The sequence below is a fragment of the Vespa crabro genome, chromosome 1 (assembly GCF_910589235.1).
Source record: "Vespa crabro chromosome 1, iyVesCrab1.2, whole genome shotgun sequence".
In the NCBI taxonomy this organism is placed as follows: domain Eukaryota; kingdom Metazoa; phylum Arthropoda; class Insecta; order Hymenoptera; family Vespidae; genus Vespa; species Vespa crabro.
This window is the reverse complement of record NC_060955.1, coordinates 23,023,043-23,044,671: the sequence shown is the minus strand read 5'-3', so window position 1 is coordinate 23,044,671 and position 21,629 is coordinate 23,023,043. Positions and strand designations below refer to the sequence as shown.

Here is a 21,629-nt window from a genome sequence, read left to right as displayed (position 1 = left end):
AAATAGCCAGACAACTCGATCGTTTCTCGACGTAATATTTCAATTTGACATTACTTTTTTTCTTATTGCGAACAACGAAAGGAAAGAGATGTTCTTTTATTTTTATTTTTATTTACTTTCTTACTTTCTTTTTTTTTTTTTTCTTTATTTCTTTTCAATTGACGTCACGCGTGAAAAGCAATGCGCTGACGATTAGATTCGAAATTTCGAAAGTTTGGCGTCGATAAGAAAAAAAAATCAAATCTCCCAAATGTCATTTATATAAATCTATATACGTATATATATATATATATATATATATATATATATTAGTTTTTTTTCTTTTTATATTTCTCTTATTTATTTATTTATTTTTTTTTTTTTTTTTTATTTATATATACATATTTTTTTTCCTTTTTTTCTTTTCTTTCTTTCTTTCTTTCTTTTTTTTTTTTTTTTTTTTTTTTTTTAATTTGGAAGACTGTCGCATTAAGGTTTCTCTTTGTCTTTTCTTCTTCTTCTTCTTCTTCTTCTTCTTCTTTTTCTTCTTTTCTTTTACCTTTCCATTAAACTCCTTCGTCAATTTAAAAAAAAAAAAAAAAAACGAATTCGTAATAAATTTTTCAAACGATACGTTAAAACGAACCAATTGTATTCGATGCCGCGCTATAATAAAATTTACGTGTAATAGAAATTTGAATTTTCATTGGTTATCAAGTGTCGCGAGTTTAAATAGAAATTTGATCGAGTTTTCCTCTCCTTTCCATCTTTTTTTTTTTTTTTCTTTATTTCGTTAGTTTTTCTTTTTTTTTAATTCTTCAATCATCAAATATAATTGTTCGACATCGCGCTATAAAAAATTTATCACTTAGAATTTCGACTGATCGTACTGATGAAAATAAAAAAAATAAAAAAAAAAAAAAAAGAAAAAAGAGAGAGAAACGCATATTTTGCGCGTCGAGAGATAGGATCGAGTTTTCTTGCTTGTTTCTCGAGTTAATTTCATTTTCTTTTATCATTCGAATTTCCACGTTATTTCGATCATACTTCGTTTTCACGTATCATTGACAGGAAGACGCGTTTTTTATACTCCGGTGATTATTATTATTATTATTATTCTCCTTATTATTATTATTATTATTATTATTATTATTATTATTATTATTATTATTATTATTATTATTATTATTATCAATAACATTATTATTTTTATTATTATTATTATTATTATTATTAATTGTATCAGTATGATTTATATATTTATTTTTTTTCTATTTATCGTAACTTGCTTCTTCTTCTTTTTTTTTTCTTTTTTTTTCTTTTCTTTTCTTTTCCGCATAGTTACTTTTCCTAACTACTTTTCATTGATCGGTTTCCAATCAGCTGAGTTATTTGTTACCTCTTATACATATACTTAGTTTTTTTATTCTTTTAATCAATCAATCAATTAATTATTACAATTAATTAATTAATTAATTAATTAATTAATTAATTAATTAATTAATTAATTCAAGTCGTACGTTCGTTCATTCATTCATTGATTCGTCAAACCTTTTCACCTTTGAAAGGGGAAAGGTAAATTTTGTTCAACTTATGTACTCGATTAGTGTGCATCGGTCAATTTGCAATTTATATATACATACAGACATACGTCTATACGTACAATAAATTCATACATACATGCATATATACAAATACATACATCCATACATGTATACATACATACATACATACATACATACATACATACATACATACATACATACATACATACATACATACATACATACATACATACATACATACATACATACATACATACATACATACATACATACATACATACATACATACATACATACATACATACATACATACATACATACATACATACATACATACATACATACATACATGCATACATACATACATACATATATATATATATATATATATATATATATATATATATTCACACGAAGCCTATCAAAGTACGACGGTCTCATTTGAAATAATCGATCGATATATCGAATGATCATAATTCTCGATCTTAAATTTTTATTATTGTTGTTGTTATTGTTATTGTTATTGTTATTGTTATTGATGATCCTCCCTATTTTTTTCCCCCTCTGTATTTTCTATCGATTATAATGAACTTTCGATCGATCGTTTATCCGTTCGTTCGTTCGATAGAAAACACGAAGGAGAAGAAAAATAAAAAGGATCATCAGTAACAATAACAATAACAACAATAATAACAACAGCAAAGATTGCAAATCGAAAATTATGTATATATCGATCGATTTATATTGAAATTTCTTGAACGTAATAAAACGAGATATGTCGATCGATTCACGACAAACAAAAAAAAAAAAAAAAGAAAGAAAAAAAAAAGAGAAAAAGAAAACACGAAGGAAAGATGTCGTTTTTCTTTTTTATCTTTTCATTATTATTTCTTTTTCTTTTCTTTTTCTTTTCTTTTTTTTTTTCTTTTTTTTTTTTTTTCATTTCCTACGTCAATCGATCGTTCTAGCTCGAAAGAGATCTAGAGATTAATTTTCTTTCTTTTACGATGTATACATATACATATATGTAAATACGTACACATATATATATATATATATATATATATATATATGCATACATAAATGCATACATATATACGTAAGTCCCGATTTTTATTAGTCAAGATCAATATTTGTTTGTGACGAATGTCGATTGAAATCTGGCGTGCATCTCTTCGGCTTCATTGTTTATTAAAGCGTTTATTATTGATTTTGTCGAGTAATAAATATGTCATTCATTTCTTCTACTTATTCCTCTTTTTTTCTTCGACTTTCTTCTTTCTCCTTTGTTTGTGTCTCTAATTTTTTTTTTTTTTTTTTTTCCAAAGAGACATGAAAGTAATCGTTTTGTAAATCCATTTGAATAACGAAACATTATGTTTTCGTTAATAATTATATTCGTTCTGACAGGACGATGTTATTATTAAAAAAAAAAAAAAAAATATATATATATATATATACTAGAAAAAAAGTTAGAATAATAAAAGAAATTATATTATTTTTTTTTTTATATCGAGACAATCCTCACAGATGGATAATTTGCTTTCTTTACTTTTAAATATTTAAATATTATATTCGTATAGAATTCTTCATGATTCGTCAATTAATTTTTCCAAAAATAAAATTTCTTATGATATCTCGATAAATTATAGAAAACATTTTTAACGATACATTAATTCACTTTAAAAATAATTAAATAATATTAAATGAAATTTAATGAAGGTATAATATTTAAAGATTCATTAATTCGTTTTTCAACGAACAAAATCTGTTCTAATTTTGAAAAATTATTATGACAATTTTTTTAACCTATCCATTAATTCATTTAATACAAATAATATAAATATATATATATATATAATATATTATAAAAATATAATAAATATAATATAGATAAAAATATCGTTCCTGTCTTTTTATCCAATCAGTACGTCCTATCTATGGTGTATATGATACACCATACATATCTTTGAAATAATGATCTTTTTCACGTCATTAAATAATTGTTACTCGTATGATCATCCTTAACGCAGATTCGTCCTTTACGTTTTTTCGTCGATGAAATATTTTTACGATCTTTTGATCGATGTAACATTTTTTTTCTTTTTTTCTTCTTTTCTTTTGTCTCTGTTTTTTTTTTTTTCTTTTCGTTTTTTTTTTTTTTTTTTTTTTTTTTTTTTTTTTTATATATATATATAATACGTAGCAACAATCAAAGAAAATTATTACGATTAAGTGTATCAATGCCACGTACGCGCTTACAGGCAAAAAACGTATCGATGACTTTCCTGCATATTGTCTCTAATTAATTACGATCATGGACAGAATTAAAATTAACAGAGCAGAAAATTTTGTATGACCTTTCATTGTTTCGTTTACCATGTTACAAAAAAAGAAAAAAAAAAAAAAGAAAAAAAAGAAAAAAATTTGGAATGTTTAACGTTTGAAAACGTTTATAAATGGATATAGAAAATATATATTTTTATTATATGAAATTATTAAAAGTACGTTTTCATTAATATTTACACGTATTTGTTTATATGAGAGGTCTTGAGACTGTGGACAAAATTAAATGGACAGATAAGAAATTCTTGCGTTAAGGACGGAAAAAATGTAAACCAACGTCGAGCTTTAACAATATACGATATTATCATTGTAGGTATTATCATATACATTATCATGTACATTAAACTTTCGTATGAGTTAGATTTATAAGAAGGCGATTTTAATATATTTAAAAAAAAAAATAATAATAAAGACTTTCGTGTTCATTTCGTGAAGTTTAATATCGTTTCGTAGTGTAAGATGAATGAAAGCTCTAAAAAAAAAAAGAAAAAAAAAAAAAAAAGAAAAAAAAACAGTACACATTAATTACTCTCAAATATGTTCCATAATGATATGGGAGTGTTTTTCTTTTGCATGGAGTTGCAATTTTAAAACGCACACATGAAATAATGAAAATAGGATAATTGCAAAGGAAACAATAAATTGCTTCATAATGAAACAATGGCGTTTTTAAAAGTATTGCAATTAAAATTTCAACAAAATTGATTAAAATTATATTATTTAAGAAAGGATGTGTTAAAACGATTAAAAAGCGATAATTCAAGGAAAGAATAATAAATATAATAAATATTAATTGCACATCTTACGAATATTTATAATGTGTTCATTTAATTTTGTCCACTTGAAATCTTGTTTAATTCCAATTAACAACGATATATTTTAATATATTAATTATTATAATTGATATTAAGAAATAATACGTTAAAAGTATTGATTTATTAAAATTATTTTTCTGAATTACACTGAGATTTCATTAATCATTAAATCTGTCCGCTTAATTTTGTCCACGACGTTCATATTTTTAATTATATCCCTTCTTTAATAACCGTAACTGCGAATTAAATTATTTTATTTACTTTCTAATTCATAAAAGAAAAAAAGAAAGAAAAAAAGAGAAAGAAAAGAAAATTGAAAACAGAAGAAAAAGAATGAATGAATGAAAAAAGAAAAACAAAAAAAAATGAAAAAGAAAGGAATTGAACGGTTACGATTATTTTTTATGCCAATTTTTAGATTATATTTTTTATATTATATTTTTCATAATATACTTTAATGTAATATTGAGATCGATTTATCTTACGATCATTTTTCATTTTATTATCTTTCGCCTTTTTTACTTTTTTTTCTTTTTTTTTTTCTTTTTCTGTTTTGTTTCTTTATGATTCCCTCAATCTCTTCTTTCAGAAAAAAAAAAAACGAAAAAGAAAAATTCATCTTTCAGACGATCATTTAAGATCATCTATTGTTAACTGCAATTAATAACTGCAATTGATTCATCATAGTCATTTTCTCGCATCTGACCTATATCATTTTTATGGAGAAGTACAAGACTGAAAAAAAAAAAGAAATATATATATATATATAAAGATCAAAAAAAAATCTCGTCATACTCCTCAACCTTTTAGAAATCAAATGATCAATTAGAACGAAATGATTAACATTAAAAATAAATTGATCTCCGATGTCTTTGTCTAGAATAATCTTTCTTCGTATCTCATTCATCGGAATAATTTTTTTACGAAAAAAAAAAAAGAGAAAAAAAAAGAAAAAAAGAAAAAAAGAAAGAAAAGAGACGAAAAGAAACAAAACTCACACAAATGTACAATCGTTTAAATTATCCCCTATGAGGATCCCTTGTCCCTACCCACCCCTCTCCATTCTTTCTCTGCACCCCACCCAAAAAAAAAAAAGATGTGAGAAAAAAGAAAAAAAGGAAAACAAATCGACATTCGAAAGGTTACATAACGCGGACATTTGAGCGTTTTCTTCAAACTTTTTAGAATTAAGTTTGATCTTTCATTTTTCTTTTTCATCTTTCGAAGGATTTAAACAATCGATCAAACAAAATCAACGATCCTTATTATAGATCCGTATCATATGTTTTCGATTGATAAAAATGCATTCAAATACGCATTCAAACGATTCGTACGATCACGCTTGCATGCATACATTCGGAGAAGACACATACACACACACACATATAAACATACACACACAGACACAAACAGAGAGAGACACACAAATACAAACGTACATACACACGAAACGCAACAACAAAAAAATCAAAAAAGATATGGATAGATAAACAAAGAATCTCATTAATTAATCAATGAAACGTAAACAAAGAAACGAACTTGCGAGAGACTCGTTGGAAACATTCGAGATCAACATACACACGTGTACGATGGATCAGTGTCATGTGTATGCGTGTACGTGTGTGTGTGTGTATATGTGTATATATATGGGTTCGTGTATATGTATGTTTGTTTATGTTTGTGTGTATACATATATATATATATATAAATATGTACGTGCACCTGTGTGAGTTCAAATCCCCTTCACGCGTTTAAAATGCACGCGTTACTAGTCTACGCGTGGAAATTAATCTCCAGAGTTTATGCACTCTCATTTCAGGACAAACGTACATATATATACATACACACGCGCATATACATACATACATACATACATACATACATACATATGCAAAACACATACGCATATACACACATACACGTACACATTTACATACTCGTTTATCCTCTCATCTATATATGTACGTACATACGTGATTGGAGTTCGAATAGAAGGAGGTAGTTTAGGTTCCAAAGAGACGATGAGAATGTCACGCGTTACATACACACTCCTCACGTGTATTATAATTAATAATTGTATTTTTTTTTTTTTCTTTTTTTTTCTCTTTTTTTCTTTTTTTTTCTTTATTTTTTTTTTTTATTTTTTTTTTTTTTCATTAGCACTAATTATTATTATTATTATTATTATTATTTTTATTTTAAATATTGTTAATATTTATTATTATTCCTATTATTATAATAATCATTATAATTATTATTATTATTATTATTATTATTATTATTATTATTATTATTATTTTTATTATTATTATTATTATTATTATTATTATTATTATTATTATTATTATTATTATAGTAGTAGGTTTTATTTTTTTTTTGGAGCTGAATTTTTTTTAGTTTCGTTTTTTCTTTCCTTTTATTTTTTTTTGGATCCTTTTTTCAGATTCTTTTGGTGGACTCAAAATTCATCGATTTTTCTTTCCTTCTTTTTTTTTCTTTTGGGCTTTCATTTTTTATGTGTGTGTGCATATATATATATATATACATATACATATATATATATATATATATATATATCATCATAGTTCGATTGATTCACGTTAAAGCGACATAACACTTACGACGATCCGCACAGAATCGATCTTTTTTTTTTGTTTTGATTTCTTATTTTGTTTTTTTTTTGTATTTCTTTTTTATTTTATTTTATTTTCTTTTTTTTCTTTTTTTTCTTTTTTTTTTTTTTTCTTTTCTTTTTATATTAACCTTCGTCAATTCGTGTACGTTTTCTTGTTTTCTCTTTTCTCCATTGTTTTGGTTTTTGTTTTGGTTTTTGTTTTGGTTTTGTTTTTTTAGCTTTTTATTTTGTTTTTATTCTTTTTTTAATTTTTTTTTTTCGTCGTTGTCGCGTTCGTTCTTCGTTTTCTTTTTTTTTTTTGTTTCACCCCCCACGAAGAATATAATTATATAATATACATGTTCTGTTTTTTTTTTTTTTTTTTTTTTTTTTTTTTATACATTTACATATGTATTTCATATATCCGATTTTCGTTATTCAATTTTCTTCCTCTCGCCCGTCTCTTACTTCTCTTTAATTTCTTTTCTTTTATTTCATTTTATTTTATTTTAATTTTTATTTAATTTATCGTTGTTGTCTTTTTTTTTTACTTGTTTTTTGTTCTTTGAGAGTGGTTGGGGGTGTAATTTTTTTTTACATATCATTGTTATGACTCTCGGACAATACGTTTCCTTTATATTCCTTTATCGTCGTCTCAAGGACACATTTTTGCGATAGAATCGATACTTGTCGATAATCGATTAGGTGTGTGCCATTTGAACGTATTCCCCCTTAATATATATAGTTAGACGCTTGATTTTTTTTTTTTTTTTTTTTTTTTAATATTTACTTTTCTTCTTCCTTCGTCTCCCTTTTAGATTTTCATTTCCGGTTTTTATTTGGTTCTTTTTTTTTTGTGGGGGGTATCATTTTTTCAGTTTTTTTTCTTTTTTGTTTTTCTTTTTGTCATTGTTATTTTTATTATTATTCTTCTTCTTTTCTTCATTTTATTATTCGCTCGGGCTTTTTATATTTTTTGCGTGGTTTCCTTTGTTTTCTTTTTTTCTTTTTTCTTTTTTTTCTTTTTTTGTTTTTGGTTAACGTCATTTTTACACAAGTCTAGGATCGTTCGTTGATTTTCATATTTTTTTTATCAAATCGAACTTCCATACTTTGTTAGGACCTATTTCGCTGACGTAAAGTGATGTGCCGTTGGGGGATATCCCGATGTCATGTGGATTTTGAAAATTCTAAATAAGGAAAATCATGAGAATATCGTATTAACGAGAATTATTGGAAATGAGTTTTTAGTTCTTTTTTTTTTCTTCTTTTTTTTTTTTTTTTTTTACATAACATGACATACGGTGGGAATTTACTTACGCCGTATTCAGGGTACCATAGATTGCTGATTCTTCGAGTATATGGATTTATCATGTAGCCTATTGCACTTGAACTGAACACCATCTTATTCACGGCGTAAATCCAGTCACCTGCATTGACGATGATAATAATGATAAGAATAATAATAATAATAATAATAATAATAATAATAATAATAATAGTAATAATTACAAAATTAATTTAAGCGAGCTAATGTTTATTTTATTAGAAAAAAAAAATTATCCTTTTATTATGTACGATATCGTTCGTCTATATTACTTTTTCGATTCAATGTTTTCTTTCTCATTTTTTTTTTTTCTTTTTTTTTTCTTTTAAATAATTCTTAATTTTGGTCTTGTAAATGTCAGAGAAAGAAAAAAATCTTAATGAAAATGTTGGGTGGGTGAGGGGGGGGGGAAGAAAGGAAATTATCTATCCCTAAGTTAGAAGAATTAATAATAATTATTATTTGTATAAAAAAAAAAAAGAAAGAAAAAAGATAAGATTAATAATTTATTTCGCATCAGAGTTATACAAAATAGGCCGAAAGTTTCCAAACGATCCCGAAGGCTTGTGTCGTTGATTTTAAATTAACAATTTTAAATTGAAAAATTGCTTTTCGCAAAATTAAACTTATAAACAATCCATGAAGTTTTGAAATATGAAAGAAAAAGGAAAAAAGATTTCTCTGAAAAGATACTCGAAAGAATGAAGTGTAATATTTTGATATTTTAAATGATCCGACAACTTTTGATCGTCATCTTGCAATTAAAAAAAAAAAAAAATAAAAAAAAAAAATAAAGATCATAATAATGATGATAATAATAATAATAATAATAATAATAATAATAATAACAATAATAATAATAATAATAATAATAACGATAAAAGATACTTACGATAAGAGGCAACAGCGAAAACTCGACCAAAGAATGAGACAGAATACGGTGGTTTAGAGATAACGATTTTCGATCCAAAAGGTCTAACATTTACACAAAGTACTCTTCCATTTTCTCGATCAGCAATGCAGAGATCTCCATTGGATAATATCGTTAACGAATGTGGTATCAGTAGATTTATTCGGTCTAAAAAGAAAATTTTCATTCGTATTATTAATCAAAATTATATTAAATCGATTAGAGAGTTACATTATTCGCGATCAAATACGTTAAACATGTAAATTTCGAATTTTGTGATATCGATCAAAGATATATATATATATATGAAAGAATGAAAATATTTGAATGTTTGATTCGAAAAAAAATTTTCTTCTTTTTTTTTATCAACGAGATAACGTTATTTTCCTTTTTTTTTTTTCCCCCCCCCCCTTTTGATAAGATTACCAAGCATACATGTAGTTTCAATTTCGACGAATTTTCTGATTATTTGTTTCTTTTTTTTCTTTTTTTTTTTTTTCTTTTTTTTTTTATTTATTTAGGTAATATAACATAAAAATCATTTTTTAAAACAAATATTTTCAACGGCAATGACAACAATAACAACAACAACAACAACAACATCAATAACAATAATAATAATAATAACGAAAATACTAGATATGTTAATGAAAAAGAAAAAGATGGAAATGAATTCGTAAAATCAAGGAATATCTTTAAGGGGAAGAGAGGAAGAAGTGGATAAAAGAAAAATAGATAAGAAAAGAGAACACACACGCGTACATACAAGCACACGCAAAAAGGAATTAGAATAAAAACACTTCTCTAATCATTCAATCGGTACTTTTATTGATCGATCTATAGGTATTTTGTAAATAAAAAGAAAAAAAAGAAAAAAAAGAAAAGAAAAAAAAATTGTAAAAGAAAATAAATAAATAAACAATGAAATAATAACGATCGATTAATTATACACAAGATGGTACATTGTCTCGAAGTATTTATAAATAAAAAAAAAAAAAAAAAAAACATCGGATACGTAATACAAACGATCATTATTATACAATAAACAATTAATACGACAAATTTCATATACCGAATTTAATATTGACATTGAAATTTTCGAACTAGTGTGTTGAAATTTTTTTTGTAAAAATAATAATATTTCAAATAATTTTTATTCGTATTATCAACAAACATTACGTTTAAAGTAATGACAAATGTTTCTTACAATTGTTCCTTTCTCTTTTTCTCCCCTTTTATTTTTCTCATTCTTTTTCCCGAGTAAAAATCAATTATCAATTATCCTTCAATTGTCGCTTGCGTATCAATAATTACAAATACATACGTATCAATAATTTTATTACAAATATCTATCATTTAATTCGAAATACCGAACAATACGAATATATCGAATAAAAATGACGAGGCAGAGATTGCGATGACGGTGGAGGGGCGAGGGAAAGGGGCGCGAAGTGCGAAAGGGAAGAGATTGAAGTCGTAGGGAAGGGGTTGGCGGAGGAGGAGTTATTAGGTACGAAACAAAACAAACAAAAAAAAAAAAAAGAAACAAAACAAAAAAAAAGAAAAAAAAAAAGAAGAAGAAGAAAGAAAAAAAAGACATTCAATGGAGGAACGACACGACGACATTTTTAAAATTTACACGAACATATGAATAATTTTTTCAACGTTTAAATGAAACGTTTTACGTAACGACCGACAACGTACGTCCTTCTATGCTGTATCGTGGCTTTCCCATTGAATCGAAGAGAACAATCCTACGATTGCAATATCCGTCAGCTACGTAGATCTCGCCTGTTGACGGTGCCACAGCTACTGACGTTGGTTGACAAAAGTGTTCAAAATCGTTTCCTGGCTCGAATCGTTGACCAAGTGACAATCCGAGAGTCCCATTACTGTCGTACTGTTTTTTTTTGGAACAAAAAAAAAAAAAAAAAAAACAAACAAAAAAACACGAGGGAGAAAAAGTTAAAAGAGAAAAATGTAAAGGATGTACGAGAGGAAGAAAAACAGGAAGAAATAAACAACAACAACAACAACAACAACGACGACGACGACGACAACGACGATGACGACGATGACGACAATAATAACAAGGACAACGAAGGACAACGACGATGACGACGACGATGACGACGATGATGATAACGACGACGAAGACGATTAAAATTTTTTATCATTCTTTGTCGTAGGGTTGGGGGGTGGTTAGGGATAGAGGGAATACCCATACGTCATTGTTACATCGTTTCGCCAATGCGCGCAAATTATTTCTATTTTTTTTTTCTTCCTTTTTTTTTCTTCCTTTTTTTTTCTTCCTTTTTTTTTACAATATTAAAAAAAAAAAAAAAAAGAAAAGAAGAAAAAAATTTAAGAAAGGAGTAAACTTCGTTTATAGATATTTCTATTTTTAGTATGTATAATATAAGCAGATGAATATCTCCGAGGAAATTAATTAAATTAAATTAAATTAAATTAAATTAAATTAAATTAAATTAATTTAAATTAACGACATTACTGATACAACAGGCTAGTAATATATATATTAAAAAAAAAAAAAAAAAAAAAAGAAGTGAAAGAAAAAAAATTCGTTATTAATTTTACAATTGATTTAATAAGTATAAAAAAAAAAAAAAAGAAAAAATAAGAAAGATAACTTCCAAATGCAATAAATCGAACGTATTGGATTCTGAAATGGTACGTATCCATTTTACGCGTAACACCTCGTCCCCCCCTGAATTATCCTAATTCGCAAATGTACACTTGAATCGTTGAATCATAATTTGTTCTTTTTTCTTTCTTTTTTTTTTCTGTTTGTCTTTATATACATATACATATATATATATACAAATATAAGAAAAAAAATATCTGATTTTCAAAACTTGGAAACAACTTTTACTTTTCTTTTTCTTTTGTTTTTTTTTTTTTCTTTTTTGTTATTGGCCTGGATTACAAATCGTTCGTGGACAGCTGTTTTATCGATTGATTTTTTGATTTGAATTAATTAAAGCAAACTGGATAGATAGATAGATAAATAGAAAGAGAGAGAAAGAGAACGAGACCGACAGAGAGACAGAGAGAAAGAGAGAGAGAAAGAGAGAGAGAGAGAGAGAGAGAGAGAAACAGAGTGAAGATGCAAGGGGTTGGAGGGATTTTTTGGTGGCGAGGATAGACAGGTGTTAAACGTGAAAGGGTGGTGGGGGTTGGAATTAAAGATACGATTGGGGATCAGGGAAAAGCAAAATAATCAATAATAATAATAATAATAATTATAATTAATCGTTACCTTAAAAACTTGATGGAGTGCAATATCGGTCAACCACACGTTTCCAAAACTATCAATGTATATACCGTGTGGCAAATAAAACGTGTGATTTCCCCAACCACGTATAACTTCACCAGTTTTAGGATCCAACGTTAGCACAGTATTTTCTTTAATCGGTCCTTTATATTCTTCTTGATAAACGTTGTCATTGGTGAAGGTACTATTTCGTAATAAAATCATATGATATTACAAATGATTATTTAAACGAGAACAAAATTACGATTTGTCCAACGAATTCTTTTTATAAAATCGATGTCATTTTTTTCTTTTTTTTTTTTTTCTTTATTAATTACGACATTCTTTAGTAATTACGATATTTTATTAATTACTGTATCTCGATTGTAAGTGTATAAAGAAAAAAAAAAAAAAATTAACTGTGAATAGATATATGCAATCCTTTTATATATGTCGTAGTATCAACATAATATCGTAATCTTATTATCATTAATAACAATCGTTAATATTCAATATAATTAATATATAACTTCTTTTTTTTCATATGAAAGATATATACAAAATTTATTCTAATTTTATACACTTTAATATTATACACTTTCGTTTTATTATTCATTGGATACAAAAATCATAAATGCATGAATAATACTTTCTCATTTATATTTCATGCGTTTAATATTGTATTATTAAAAAATTATATATAAATACTTCCATATGTTAAATCTTGAACGAACGATAGATTATTTCACGAAAAAGGAAAATAAAAAAAGAAAAGGACAAAAGAAAGAAAAAATATGAGAGTGATAAGAAATTCTTATTGGCATTATCTATTCGAATAAATTCATTGTAAAATTCTATATAACAATATACAGAAATCTTAAATGTACAATATTTTTTCGTTAATTTTCATGCGTTAAACTTTAAAAGCGTATTGTTAGAAAATTATATGTTAAAATCTTGAACGAACAAAGATTATTTCACGGAAAAAAAAAAGAAAGAAGAAGAAGAAAAAAATGAGAAAATAAAAATATAAATAAGAACGTTAAGAAATACTTACCCGTATTCCCACAATCGATCGGCGCGATGGAAGACGACTGGATATCCCAAAGGATCCACCGAGACACCAGAAATCTGGCCAAGATTTTCTGGTCCTAGCCAATCACGATTCTCCACTGGTTTCAACAATTTCTCTTTCATTCCGACAGTTATCAATGTCTATTAGTTGGGAAACAGAAAAAAAGGGGAAAAGAAAAAAATCAAACGACGATGAGAGATCGATCGAATGATTAGAATAAACGAGCGAACAAAAATAAGCAAAACAAAAATAAAAATAAAAAGCAAAAATAAATAAAGATATATAAAACTCACCGTATAAATGTCAGACAGGTCATCGTCGTAGGATCGATCCCTTTCAAAAATCTTTGGCCCATTGAGATCTGACGTGACGTCATCGATAAAAAATAAACCAAGTAAAATTAAAAGAACTTGCCCGATGACGTTCCACGACATTGAAACTCTTTGAGATCTTCTCCCTTGTGGTGATACGTGACCGATCAACTGGCTCACTCCAAACTATCTTCTCCTCGTCGAACTTAAATCGATAATTCTCTCTCTCTCTCTCTCTCTCTCTCTCTTTCTCTCTTTATCTCACTCTCTCTCTCTCTCTCACTCTTACGCGCGAGCGCGAGCAAACACGCACATACGCATTAAGAGGATAAAATCCGGCACGACGACGTTGAAACGAATAATAATAATAATAATAATAATAGACGATAAAAATATCGACGAATATTAAACGATATCGGATAATAAAAAATATTAAAATCAAATAGAAAATAATTATAATTACACTTAATCACGAAAAAGATTACTTACGATTATCGTACCGGAAATGTATCAATACGACGAAAGATTTATGACGAACGAAATAAAACTTTAACGATAATGGAAGCAGTAAGGAGATAGAATTTTATAGGATATAATAAATATAACGAGAGAAATAAAAATAAATTATAGAGATTACGAGGAGAAACGATATAAGAGATAAACGAACGGATAAAAATTATAAAGGAATTATTCGTAGATTGAATAATATTCTCTTTAGAATTATTAGAAAGGAATGGATTTGGGAGCCAGGAAGTAAATCCAAAACGCGGAAAATAATTTAGAAAGAGAACGTAAGAAAGAGGTAGAGAAAAAGAAAAAAATAGGTGGGGCTAATGTAAAAAAGTGAATTTTTGTCTGACAGCTGGCGAACGTGTTGTTCTATCAACCGTTCTAAGCCAACTGCACTTGGTCCAGGATCCACTGGCAGGACCTGCTCCGTCATATCTCTCCAGGCCAACTGGGCCAATCGATATGCGCGCGCAACTATAATGGCGCATCACAAATCCCGGCCAAATTACGTATATATGTTGTCGTCGGATGGGTTTAGTAAGATCATATAGATATTGTTGTTTATATTTCCTGGACGAAATCCTCTTGACCTTAAGAAACTCAGACGCCTTTGGCGTAGTACACTTATTCCTGTATATTATATTTCTCCTTGGCTTTGGAATAAAATACATTTCATTGATTCTCTGCAATATCTCTCATCTTGATTGTTATATTTAACCTTTAAAATCGTACGTCTCTATCAATGTTTTATCAACGAAAGTAATGTTGTCACGTTTGTAAAAATTTTCAAAACATTTTTGTTTTTTCTTTATTCTTTTTTCCTTTATTTATTTATTTCTTTTTCTTCTTCTTCTTCTTCTTCTTTTTTTTCTCTCGTTCGATACGCACATTCCATTCGTACTAAACAAACGTGGCCTATTGAAAATTTTATTTCAATTAAACAAAAGACAGATTAAAAATTCATATGAAATTTAATATTTTAGAATCTTGATATGTTCGAATTTTTTTTTTTAATTCTTTTAGATTTTCTTTTTTTTCTTTCTGTTTTCTTTTTTTTTTTTTTTTTTTTTTTTTTTTTTTTTTTTCATTCGATATGCCACAGTATAACGTTTGAAAGTTTTTGTATTTGAAGACATTGCGTTAGATAAATGGTTTTAGATGAAGCTTGATAAATATTACCACTACGATCTCTTTTAAAAGGAAAATTTTCATGCGCACGCACATGCACGCACGCACACAAAAGCAAACGGAAAAAAAAAAAAAAATACAAAATACATCCAATCACGATTTTATTTGAATTGTTGTAGAATAAAATCATTAATATATCATAAGTTCGTGAAAATAAATAATAATCTTTCGTTTTATCATTTATATATATATATATATTTTTTTTTTTATTATTATTATAACATCTTCAAGATATCGGTATACATAGATAAATTACAATTTTTATTAATTTCTTTTTTTTTTTCTTATATCTTTTCTTTCTTCTGCTTTTCTTTTTTATTTCTTTTTTTTTTTTTTTGATTTCTTTTGCTTGGAATTAAATGTAACGTTACAGAGTAATATCACAAAAATTTCACCTGCTTTACCCTTCTTATTTACTTTCTCTAATTATTAAGCCCTTATATGTGTGTGTGTGTGTGTGTGTGTGTGTGTATATATATAAATATGTGTGTATCTATTATTTCTATTATAATAATTCATAAGAGATTGTGATAAAGTAAAGCAAGCAAATTCTAAGTGTTTGATTTTTATATTTGATTTCAACAAGATTAAATATTAATTATTACGATATATACGGCAAGAGAGTGGCAGTGATATATAAATATTTTCTTCGTAAATGTGAAATATAATTATATTTGAAATAATTCGATTAGCTCGTAAATTTTCACGCTATTTATTTTTTTATTTTTCTCTCTTTTTTTTTTTCTTTCTTCTTTTTTCCTTCGTCATAACTTTACTAACATCATCAAATTTGGAAGACTTAAAGAAACTTATATAGTGCGAGATATTGAAAAATATTTCATTTCAATTTTTTTTATTCTTTCTTCTTCTTCGAAAAATTCGATGTGTTTGCGAAATCAAATTAATAAATCATTAATATTCTATAGGAATTTTATTATTATTATTATTATTATTATTATTAGTATTTTCTTTTTTTTTTTTTTTGGTTCTTTTTTTCTTTCTTCCTTTTCTCATATTCTTCCTCCTATGTAATGAATATAGTACCTGTTATTACTACTGATTAGAAATATTATGGCAGTAGTGAAGAATAATCGCGTGCCTTATAATTTATAACAATTTATGTGTCATAATATAATAAATATACGTTGTAAAGAGACAATGGGGTCAAATGTAACACTTCAAACGTGTTCTCTCTCGATGTTTAGATTAAAACATTATTAATTAATTAATATACCAATTGATAGTCTCTAGAATATTATCAATCGGTTTATATATATATATATATTTATATATATATATATATATATATATATATATATATATATATAACAATATGGGTGCCGCATGAATAACTCGTGAAAAATCATTGAATAATATATACATATATATATATATATATATATATATATATATATATTAGTCAATACTAATTTATGGTCATCTTATGCCGATGCTATATAAAAAAAAACGATTCAAAAGTTATCTAAAATTTCATTTGATTTCATTTGATTTGATTTCAATCGATTTCTTCGTATTAAAAGTATCATCGAGAATTGCAAGTGAATTTAGATTAAAAATTTTGTAGGATGTCGCTCATGATGGAACGGTAAAGGGATATGGGATAGGGGCGATAAAGATGGGGAGAGAACGGGAGAAGGAAATGGAGGGATTGGAGGGGAAGGATGAGGGGTAGGAGAATGAAATATTTGATTTGACGTAGTATAGACGTAAACAGGACTAGATAGATATTTTACATATGTATCTGTGTATGTATGTATGTATGTATATACGTATGTACGTATGTACGTATGCATCTACGCGTTGTCCCGGTTACTTATCGATTTCCAGAGTCAGCGAGGTTTCCGGCTGAGTCCAAATATAACCTGTGCGCGTCATACTGCAATGTGCATCGTAATATCTCCCAGGAGAACGGCAATAGGACCATCTTGGACAACGGCAACGAAATTTACTATGAAACTCTTCCTTGCATACCTCGTTCCACCAACAGGTTCTCTAAATTAAATAACGATAAAAGTAGATACGATTTCGATCAGATTTATTAATTCTTTTTTTTTTTTTTTTTTTTATATATATATATTATATTTATCAGATTTATTTATTTATTTATTTATTTATTTATTTTTTTTTATATTATATTTCGACATTTTTCAATTTGTTTACATTGAGTTAGTCGTCCTTCTTGTTTTTCTTTCCCCTCCCCCCAATCCGGCATCACACTCTTTCTCTGTCTTTTTCTTTTTTCTCTTCGCCCACCCCCTCCCCCCGTCCCTCTTATCGTAGCCGTCATCGTCATTTTTCCCCATCGAATCACTCGCAAATATATTCTTATTTTGTTCTTTTTTTTCTTTTTCTTTTTTAAGTAGAGATAAGATTCTTCTTCGACAGGAAAAAAAAGAATAGACAAGAAAAGGAAGAAGATAAAATGTTTCTTTTTTTTCTCTCTTTCTCTCTCTCTCTCTCTCTCTCTCTCTATTTTTAAATCGTTTTTCTTATCAAACTTGGCCTACCTCTGCTAAATATCCTCTGACACTCTGATCGCTATAATTTCTCTTTGCTATAATGTGTCTCGCATTGACGTAATAAACGCCAATTAAAAGAATTAATATAGCCGATATTAAGAATCCTGTTTTGTCCTGTTAACATTACAATGTTTTGTTAAAATTAAAAGGAGAAAAAAAAAGAGAAAAAAAAAATATATATATATACATATATTATTTATGCATGTGTCATGATTGATTATAAACAACTATACATATATATATATATATATATATATATATATATATATATATATATATATATACATAGAAAGAGTCGAAAGTATCGAGTAGAAGTCTCGTGCGATGTGACACCAAAGCAACAGCTGTTAGCAACAGTTTAGTTTATGTTCTGATCGATGATAAGACGCGAAGGAACAAACACGTTATATTATTCAAATATATTGATCAAGAATTCGATAAGGGTTATCGTGTGACATCGCAACAAGATATATTAAATCTTGTCGATACTATTTCGTGATACTTCGAGGGTACGTGAATTAAATTGAAAAAAAAGGAACTTACTTTGCCCGGCATCTTCGGTCTCTCTTTTAACTTCCTTTATTGTTTCTTTTCTTTTCTTTTCTTTTCTTTTCTTTTTTTTTTCTTTTTTTTTTTCCTCCTTTATCACAAACGTATCACGAAACCAACGAGACAATTTAATACGAACGTTAAATATAATTAATTTTACATTAACGAATTTTTAACACTTTTCAGATCAAATGCATTTCTTCGGAATGGTTGCGACCAAGAAGCATGATACCTTGCACGATGCAAGTCGTTATGGGTGGGTGGGGGACGGTGGGACGGAGGGACGGTGGGGCCGAGGACGGTGGGCGGAGGACGGAGAGGGTTGGTGGGGAGACGGGTAAAATGCGTCCCGAGCATGCGTGCATCTTACACGATATAAACGGACCTATCCTCCTTTGCATCCTTTTAAGGGGGTAGGTCAGTCAGTTTTCCACATTTCCTTTGGATACTCGAAATCAATTAATTATATATTAATTAGAATCGTTAGAAGGATTATACAATCGATTTATTCTTAAGTTTATATACTCTACGTTATACACGAACGTCATCTTTTTTTTCTTTCTTTTTTTTTTTTTTTAACTTTTCTTTTTTTCCTTTTTTTTTTTCTTTCTCCTTAAATATAAATAATTCGTATTATTTTGTTTATTTATTTTCTTCGATTTATTGAAACTTTTAATAATATAACAATATTTGTAAAAAGTTATGCGTTTAATGTGACGACGAATGGTATAACTAAGAGATTTGAATATTTCGCGGGTTTCAATGTACAATCTCGATCTCGATCTCGATCTCGAACGAATTGACCAATCGAATCGCATACGTCTAATTTCCAATAGTAGTTCTTTCCTCTTGTATTCCGTAGCCGACATTTTTAGTGTTTATTCGCTTATGTCTTTCTAACAAAGAATTTTCATTTTATTCGATAAATATGGCGTATCGTGCATTGCTACGAAGATGCACCAAGGAATTAAATATCAATGGGAATGAACGGTGAGTTGATAATGCATTATTAGTTTAGTCTTACGTATTAATTATAATCTGTGACATGTTCGGATGAACATAACCTCATACCTTTTATATAATCCTATGAAATTTTTAATTTTCTTCATTATCGTACGTTAATTATTATTTTTTTTTTTAACGTTTGCAGCTTTATAAAATTATTCTCTACGAGTTCTATTAAATTAGAAAAAAAGGAAGAAACAAATGAAAATCCTTCGACTGGTTTAAGGTTATATGCTGAAAATAATCCGTTCTTACCTAGTATCGACGAACCTTCTAAAGCAATTATCACAGTGCCAGTTGTAGAAGACGTTGGTACAGTATCAGGAGTACCAGAAGAACATATTAAAACTCGTATGGTACGAATATATCAACCTTCTAAGAATTCTATGCAATCTGGCACCAATAACATTCATTACTGGCAAATTGATTTTGATACCCGTGAACGTTGGGAAAATCCATTGATAGGATGGACCTCGACGTAAGTAATCGTACAATTAATTTCATTGTCTTAAAGTAATTATTTTTAATATAGAATGTATTATTATTAATGCAATAATGATTATAATAATATTTCGATTAAGGGGAGATCCATTGTCAAATGTAAAAGTTGATTTCTCAAGTAAAGAGGCAGCTATCTTGCATTGCGAAAGAATGGGTTGGAAGTATTACATTCAAAAGCCAAATCAGGTTGGCCCAAAGCCTCGTACTTACGGATCGAATTTTGCATGGAACAAACGCACTCGGGTTTCTACAAAATGATGCAAAGTGATAAACAATAGAGGTACTATCGTTAGTCATTGAAATATGTAAATAATAATAGTAATAATAATAATAATAATAATAATAATAATGATAATAATATAATTCTATGTATAAAGATGCTATAATTCGGTTGAATAAACTGATAAAACGCATTACTTTTCACTAATATCAGCATTAGAAAAAACAAAACGAGAAAAGAAATGACATATAAGAAGTGCACAATTCATAATAAAATCTCCTGCGTTATCTAGCAATAAACTTCAATATTTTATTATTTAGGAATAATTTTATATATATATATATATATAACATCTTTATAATATAATAATAATAATATCATAATATTGATAAAACAAAGCAAAAAGATTCCTATATGATAAAATCTAAATAATCTCTTATCGATTATCTCTTCTTTCAAATACGTTATTTGAATTATTGCTAATATATAATAAAATATTTGATACTAAATAACTATATATATATATATATATATATATATATATATATATATATATATATATATATATATATGTATATGTGTGTGTGTATACTTCGCACATATGTTATTACTGATAACTATTTGATATCATCTTTGAACTGAAAATTCGTGTAAGTGTGTATATATATATATATACACATAAAATAATTAACAATGATCGTGCGAAAATAGCAAAACGCTATATTCGGGATAAACAACGCGCGTTACAAACCTAACGCGCAAGAGAAAAAGAGAGAGAAGGAGGGAGAGAGAGAGAGAGAGAGAGAGAGAGAGAGAGAGAGAGAGAGAGTATATATGTGTACATGTGTGTGTGTGTGTGTATGAGCGAATGTGAGAGAAACAGTGATAAAGAGAAAGAAG

At 27.2% G+C, this 21,629-nt stretch overlaps 3 protein-coding genes across 3 annotated transcripts; 1 reads left to right on the top strand and 2 right to left on the bottom strand.

Annotated features, from left to right (window-relative positions):
- Positions 1–8,249: 8,249 nt before the first annotated feature.
- LOC124426015 (peptidyl-alpha-hydroxyglycine alpha-amidating lyase 2-like) lies at positions 8,250–15,139 on the bottom strand. Its single transcript, XM_046967214.1, has 7 exons — positions 14,199–15,139; positions 13,888–14,045; positions 12,837–13,035; positions 11,261–11,456; positions 9,539–9,724; positions 8,640–8,749; positions 8,250–8,509 (listed from the first exon to the last, which is right to left on the bottom strand). The coding sequence occupies exons 1-7, from the start codon at positions 14,337–14,339 to the stop codon at positions 8,399–8,401; spliced, it is 1,101 nt and encodes a 366-aa protein (XP_046823170.1). The 5' UTR covers positions 14,340–15,139; the 3' UTR covers positions 8,250–8,398.
- A 2,183-nt stretch (positions 15,140–17,322) lies between these two features.
- Positions 17,323–19,578, bottom strand: LOC124427665. Its single transcript, XM_046970878.1, has 3 exons — positions 18,998–19,578; positions 18,443–18,568; positions 17,323–17,927 (listed from the first exon to the last, which is right to left on the bottom strand). Exons 1-3 carry the CDS (start codon positions 19,007–19,009, stop codon positions 17,745–17,747), a joined length of 321 nt encoding a protein of 106 aa, XP_046826834.1. The 5' UTR covers positions 19,010–19,578; the 3' UTR covers positions 17,323–17,744.
- A 215-nt stretch (positions 19,579–19,793) lies between these two features.
- LOC124427660 (NADH dehydrogenase [ubiquinone] iron-sulfur protein 4, mitochondrial) lies at positions 19,794–20,922 on the top strand. The gene is made up of 3 exons (XM_046970865.1): positions 19,794–19,993; positions 20,154–20,486; positions 20,590–20,922. Exons 1-3 carry the CDS (start codon positions 19,932–19,934, stop codon positions 20,765–20,767), a joined length of 573 nt encoding a protein of 190 aa, XP_046826821.1. The 5' UTR covers positions 19,794–19,931; the 3' UTR covers positions 20,768–20,922.
- The last annotated feature ends 707 nt before the right edge of the window (positions 20,923–21,629 follow it).